The sequence below is a fragment of the Apteryx rowi genome, unplaced genomic scaffold (assembly GCF_003343035.1).
Source record: "Apteryx rowi isolate R43461 unplaced genomic scaffold, aptRow1 scaffold_1395, whole genome shotgun sequence".
NCBI classification, from domain to species: domain Eukaryota; kingdom Metazoa; phylum Chordata; class Aves; order Apterygiformes; family Apterygidae; genus Apteryx; species Apteryx rowi.
Window position 1 is genome coordinate 49,852 of NW_020447636.1, and position 6,137 is coordinate 55,988.

General features: G+C 52.4%; 1 protein-coding gene across 1 annotated transcript in view; it reads left to right on the plus strand.

Annotated features, from left to right (window-relative positions):
• Positions 1–5,485, plus strand: part of LOC112961842 (voltage-dependent L-type calcium channel subunit alpha-1S-like) — a gene marked incomplete at its 3' end in the record, with an annotated part of 28,872 nt that extends 23,387 nt beyond the window's left edge. The window contains exons 17-26 of the mRNA XM_026057434.1: positions 40–172; positions 460–589; positions 1,526–1,585; positions 2,332–2,438; positions 2,877–2,964; positions 3,250–3,357; positions 4,258–4,310; positions 4,590–4,736; positions 5,033–5,234; positions 5,298–5,485. Of these exons, the coding sequence (XP_025913219.1) occupies positions 40–172; positions 460–589; positions 1,526–1,585; positions 2,332–2,438; positions 2,877–2,964; positions 3,250–3,357; positions 4,258–4,310; positions 4,590–4,736; positions 5,033–5,234; positions 5,298–5,485 (1,216 nt within the window). The remainder of the gene's footprint in view (positions 1–39; positions 173–459; positions 590–1,525; positions 1,586–2,331; positions 2,439–2,876; positions 2,965–3,249; positions 3,358–4,257; positions 4,311–4,589; positions 4,737–5,032; positions 5,235–5,297) is intronic.
• Positions 5,486–6,137: the final 652 nt, after the last annotated feature.

Here is a 6,137-nt window from a genome sequence, read left to right on the forward strand (position 1 = left end):
GTGACCTTTTCCTTTTCCCTCTCTGTGGCCACCCTGTAGGTGATGATGAGGAAGACGAGCCTGAAATCCCTCTGAGCCCTCGACCACGTCCTCTGGCAGAGCTACAGCTGAAAGAGAAGGCTGTGCCTATGCCTGAAGCCAGCTCCTTCTTCATCTTCAGCCCCACTAACAAGTAGGCACACACCCTTCTCCTGGCATGACAGAACCAGGGCTGGCTTGGGTACCTCCAGCACCAACCCTTCCCCATAGGGACTTGTGCATAACAGCCAGCCCTGGAGGTAGCCAGCTCACTGGGACAACACAGTCTTCTCCATGGAAGAGCTAGCACAGGCATCCCTTCATGTTCAGGGCCCTCCTGTTCTCAAGGTTTAGCCATAACCCTCCTTCAGGCTATTGCAGCCCCATCTAATATCCCTCTGGCCCCACGGCAGTGTCTCATGCCATCCCTGTCCTCTGCAGGTTTCGAATGCTGTGCCACAGAATTGTCAATGCCACCTGGTTCACCAACTTCATCCTGCTCTTCATCCTGCTCAGCAGCATCTCGCTGGCAGCCGAGGATCCCATCCGGGCTGAGTCCTTCCGCAATCAGGTGCCCACATGGCTCCAGAGGGATGGAATAGGTGGGAAGACTGCACAGAGACCCTCATTACTCCAGTAGGCAGAGACCTGCTTGCCGGGCATTGTGCCCAGGCAGGTTTTGGTACCTGTGATTTTTTCTCCCTGTGAGAGACTTCTATGCAGAGAATAGGAGTCTCACTAAGATCTCCCTGTTTCTCTTCTGGTCTCCAGGAAGAAAGTCTTCTAGCATACCTTCTTACCCTACTCTTGTTTTGTATCCAAGGAAGAATTAGTCTGAGGGACTAAAACTCCTGTGTTTAGCCTTGTCTATGGGAGGGCAATACCTTCTGGGAGAGGAGGCTGGTTATGTTATCCTCTCAGTAGATGATAGGCACAAGGTATTACTGCTTCATGCCTTAGCTTACTTCTGGGTCAAGAGGCCCACCTGCCAGGGATGCAAGATTATCTTGGTTCAAAGTTGTAGTAGTTTACTGGGGATAGGGACATCCTGTGAACCAGCAAACTGGGCCACTGGTGTGTGCAGCACCCTGAAATGCTGCCTACATGGAGCAGAGGTAGCTGCAAGTCTAGTCATTCAAGGCATGTATGGGTCTGCACTGTTGCAGTGTCTGGCAGGGAATGTAGGGTCTGACAGGGAAACAGTTTTCCAGGGCACTCAATACTTTTGGGGATCAGAAGCTTTCAGGTGAATCAGGTGAAGCCTCATTCACTTGCAAACTAAGAGCTTGGTCTTAGACTGCAAGTTTGACCATGCACTGGGGAAAATCAGCAAAGCTGAGGGAAGTTCATGGATCTTCTTAGCACCAAGTTTGCAGGCTCTGTTTAGCTAGATGGGCTCTCCCATTCACAGAGTGGAAGGCAAACCACAACACCAGGACATTTGAACACACTGGAGCATTTCTCATGTCACCAAAATCTCACCAATTTCTGGTACTTCTGTCTCCAGATTCTTGGATATTTTGACATTGGCTTCACCTCTGTCTTCACAGTAGAAATTGTCTTGAAGGTGAGTCCCTCTGCCCCCATAGCCCTGACTGTGCACAGCCCTTCCAGCTGCCAGCAAGGAGGGGATGACTATGCGTAGGCAGATCCACATAGGCAGACCATGAGGAGTGGGCATGTCAAGACCTGGAGCATGCGTCTAAACTGGGTTCTGGCTATGGACAGTCAATCTTTTTGGCAACAAGCTCCAGGCTTGGAACTTATCCAGTTCCACAAGTTCCAGGACCCAGTGGGGAAAAGCTTCTGGCTGAGCCTCAAGTCTCTGCTTTTCCTGCAGTCTAGGGGGTGTGTGGCCTGCCCCAGGGGCCATGTGTCCCCTGTAGTGAGATCAGGCAGCCAAGTCAGCTTTGCCATGACACAAGCACAGATGGGGCATGGCACCAGCATTTTCTTCAGACATCCCTTTAAGAAACACTTTGCAAAAGAGAAAGCAGTGAAAAGCTGAGGAGGGAAACAGTAATTCAAACAGCTGTTGAGTGCTGCTCCCACTGTAGTCTCTTTGCTTTTCTCTTCTTTAATTTGCTGAATGATTAGGAAATGTTATGTCTCCAGCCAGTACAGCATGGAGGATTTCCAGCTCACCTGAAGCCAGCTCCCTGCCTGGCTCCAGAGCAACATGTCTGAGCAGGATAGGGTCCCAGCCCACAGGTCTGTGAGAAGTCCCTCTTGCTACATCTGTCCCAGGGCTGTAGAGTAACCATGTCCCTGAGCCTTGCCTGGCCTCTGTACTAAACTCCCTCTGCTCCCCAGATGACAACATATGGTGCTTTCCTGCACAAAGGCTCCTTCTGCAGGAACTCATTCAACATCCTCGACCTGCTCGTTGTCGCTGTCTCTCTCATCTCCATGGGAATTGAGTAAGCACCTCCATACTACACAGGGGTCAGCACTGGTCTCTTTAGCCAGACAGGCCAGCTTGGGTGCTGCAGTTCTCCAGGTTAGATGGAGAGGGAACAGCCATCCCCTGGGGTGTTAACCATGTATTAGTGCCCATAAAGTGTCTGTTGCCACTACACTGAGAAGAATAGGGGATAGATGGCTGGGAGGCAAGGAGAAAAAACTCTTTCAGTGTCAAAGTCAAACATCCAAGCAGAAATTCAAATTGGAATTGCTTCTCCAGCCACCAGTGTCCTTTGGCCTTGTGTAGCATGATGGCTTAGTGACATCTACATGTCTCAGCCATCCCTCTCTGCTCACCCCTGATCTCGGCCTGGTCTACCTGGTTGCTTGGCGGGTTCATGCCAGGCTGGCCTGGGCAGAAGAATTGCCCCTTCTCTCTCTGCCTTTCTCTTCAGGTCCAGCGCCATCTCAGTGGTGAAGATCCTCCGGGTGCTGAGAGTACTGAGGCCTCTGCGAGCTATTAACAGGGCAAAGGGGCTGAAGGTAAGAGGGAGGACAGGGACGGTTCTCCTCAACCCATGGGAATCCCTGTGTGAGGTTATGTGACAGGCTCCACACTCTTTGTGGTTTGCCAGGCTGAGAACTGAATTCCACCCCCCTGTGAGATGTAGTATGTAGAAGGGGCTTACCTGATCCCACTGTCCTTGGTAGGACTCTGCTTTAACCTGCCCTCTCTTCCTGGGTCCAGTCCCTGCAGTGAGTGAGAGGGAGGGCTGGGGGAACCTCCCCCAGAAGTGCTCACATGTGCTCTGTCCTCACCTTCCACAGCATGTGGTCCAGTGTGTGTTTGTGGCCATCAAGACTATTGGCAACATTGTGATCGTCACAACGTTGCTGCAGTTCATGTTTGCCTGCATTGGGGTCCAGCTCTTCAAGGTGAGAGATGTCCTCTACAGGCAGAAGAGATGTCCTCCTGCTCACGGATGCTCTGGACAAACTCTTTTAGCCATAACCCTCAAGGGAAGCTATCTCCCAGTGTTGGGGTTAGCACAGGTCATATTCTAAAAGGAGACCTGCCTGCACCAGACATCCAGGGATAAGAGTGAACTGGTGGGAGGGATGGCAGGGAACACCCAGGTAATTGTGGGGTCCGGACAACACACACAAAGCGACCAGTTCCCTCTCCCCACATACTGCCTCAGTTTCTCCTCCCTAAGATGACAAGTGCTTATGACTTCCATTAGCACTTTGGATGCACCTTTTCTACAGGAGCACCCTTGCTGTCTGGACCCTGGCTGCTCCCTGGGACTATTCTTAGCAAAGGCAGAGCCAGCCCTGGCTGAGGTCAGCTTTGTTCTAATAATTGGGCTTAAACTCCCAGCCAATGTGGGGAGAGCTCTCAGGATTCCCTGCAAACTCAACAGAGCTGTCAGCATATATTAGATTTTAGTTACTGCTATAGTTACTTCTTCATTCCCTGTTTTCCAAATAGTTGGCTACCAGACGGAATGAGTAGGCTCTGGGCCCTGGAAAATTTGTTTCCACTACAGTACTAGGCAGCTTTTGTTTGTCTCAACCTAGAATTGACCACAGGGTCTGCCATGGCCCCTGAGACACCCCCTGAGCTCAGGACTGGGTTGTGTTGACAACCCAGTGTGAAATGGGAAAGGATGATTCCCAGTGGAGCGGGAAAACCTGCAGTGCTGTGTGGCACATGTCAGAACTAACACAGACGCAGGGTGGGGATTGAGTGTGATCTGTGAAAAAGTCAAACTTCTCCAGGGCTTCTGAAGTCCCAGCAAAATCATAGTGTCTCCTGATCTCTGTTCAATGCAGGGGAAGTTTTACAGCTGTACAGACCCATCCAAGTTGACGGAGAAGGAGTGCAGGTAAGAGCTCTGGGCAGCACAGCCCAACTGGGTACCCTGGTGAGGCAGAGGCCAGGGAGGTGAAAGCTGGGGAGCAGATCACTTGTGTTGCTGCAAGGGGATATTGCAGTCAAAAGTGGGGTTTGATGTCTCGTGCTGCTCTCCCTTGCCCTGGTGTAAATTGGGAATAAGCCCAGGGCCATCCTCCCCTACCAGGCTCCAAGCAGCCCTTGGCCTGTGCTGCACCAGGCAGGCAGGAGGAGGCATGGCCCTGTAAGCATTGCATCCCTCCCACTGCAGGGGCCATTTCATCACCTATGTGGATGGGGACCCAACGCAGATTGTGATGCTCGAGCGCAACTGGTTGCACAATGACTTCCACTTTGACAACGTCCTCTCGGCCATGATGTCGCTTTTCACTGTCTCCACCTTCGAGGGCTGGCCGCAGTGAGTCTGCAGGCAGGGGCATAGGCCTAGACCTGTGCTGGAAGCAGGTTGTTGCCACCCGGCTCAGTTTAACAGCCATGAGCTGAGATGACTTTTCCAAGGAAAGAAAAGTTGCCCAGGCCAAGGAGCAGGGCTAACCCTTCCGGTGGGGGCTGTAGGGCAGACAGGGCAGCCTTAGCAGCCCTATTCCACCTCTATTGGATTTGGGATGTCCCCAGAGCTCTCTGTGTCCTTCAAGAAAACGCATTCTTTTTCTCCCAGTCAGGGTCTCTGTTGCTTCCCTGTCCCTCCTGTAGGCTTCTGTACAAGGCCATCGACACTAATGCTGAGGATACGGGCCCTATCTACAACTACCGGGTGGAGATTGCAATGTTCTTCATCATCTACATCATCCTTATTGCCTTCTTCATGATGAACATCTTTGTGGGCTTTGTCATTGTCACCTTCCAAGAGCAGGGGGAGAGCGAGTACAAGAACTGTGAGCTGGACAAGAATCAGGTACTGGGACTTCTGGGGCAGGTGGAGATGAACAAGCCCTGGGTCCTGCTGCTTCTGGTTTAGGGTGAACTGGGCCTGTTCTGGGTTCTAGCACTTCTGGGGCAGCCTGAATTTGATCGGCCCTTATTGCTGGCACTGCTGGAGCAGGGTGAATTGAAGCTGCACGAGGTCCCAGCACTCTGGGGCAGGGTCAGTTGGACTAGTGCCCAATACAAGGACTCCGGCCACAAAACAAGCCTGATGAGAACCAGGTAATGGCTTTCCAAGGGCAGGGCAAAGTGGACCAGAACAAGGGACTGGGCTTTCTGGTTCAGGTGGGGTGCCCAGACTGACCTAGAGCAGAGGGCTGGAGACATCAGGGGAGATAGAAGCAGCAGTGAGACCAGCATCAGCAGTCATGCTGCACATGCTGATGAGGAGTGGCCAATACACCAGAGGGCTGTGCTGCCATTCAGAGAGACCTGGACAGGCTGGAGAGTTGGGCGGAGAGGAACCTCATGAAGTTCAACAAAGGGAAGTGCAGAGTCCTGCACCTGGGGAGGAATAACCCCATGCACCAGGAAAGGCTGGGGGTTGACCTGCTGGAAAGCAGCTCTGCTGAGAAGGACCTGGGAGTGCTGGTGGACACCAAGTTACCATGAGGCAGCAATGTGCCCTTGTAGCCAAGAAGGCCAACGGTGTCCTGGGGTGCACTAGGAAGAGTGTTGCCAGCAGGTCGAGGGAGGTGATCTTCCCCCTCTCCTCAGCCCTGGGGAGAGCACATCTGGAGTACTGTGTCCAGTATGAGGAAAGGCTGAGAGAGCTGGGTCTGTTCAGCCTGCAGAAGAGAAGACTGAGAGGGGATCTTATCAATGTATACAAATATCTAAAGGGAGGGTGTCAAGAGGATGGGGCCAGACTCTT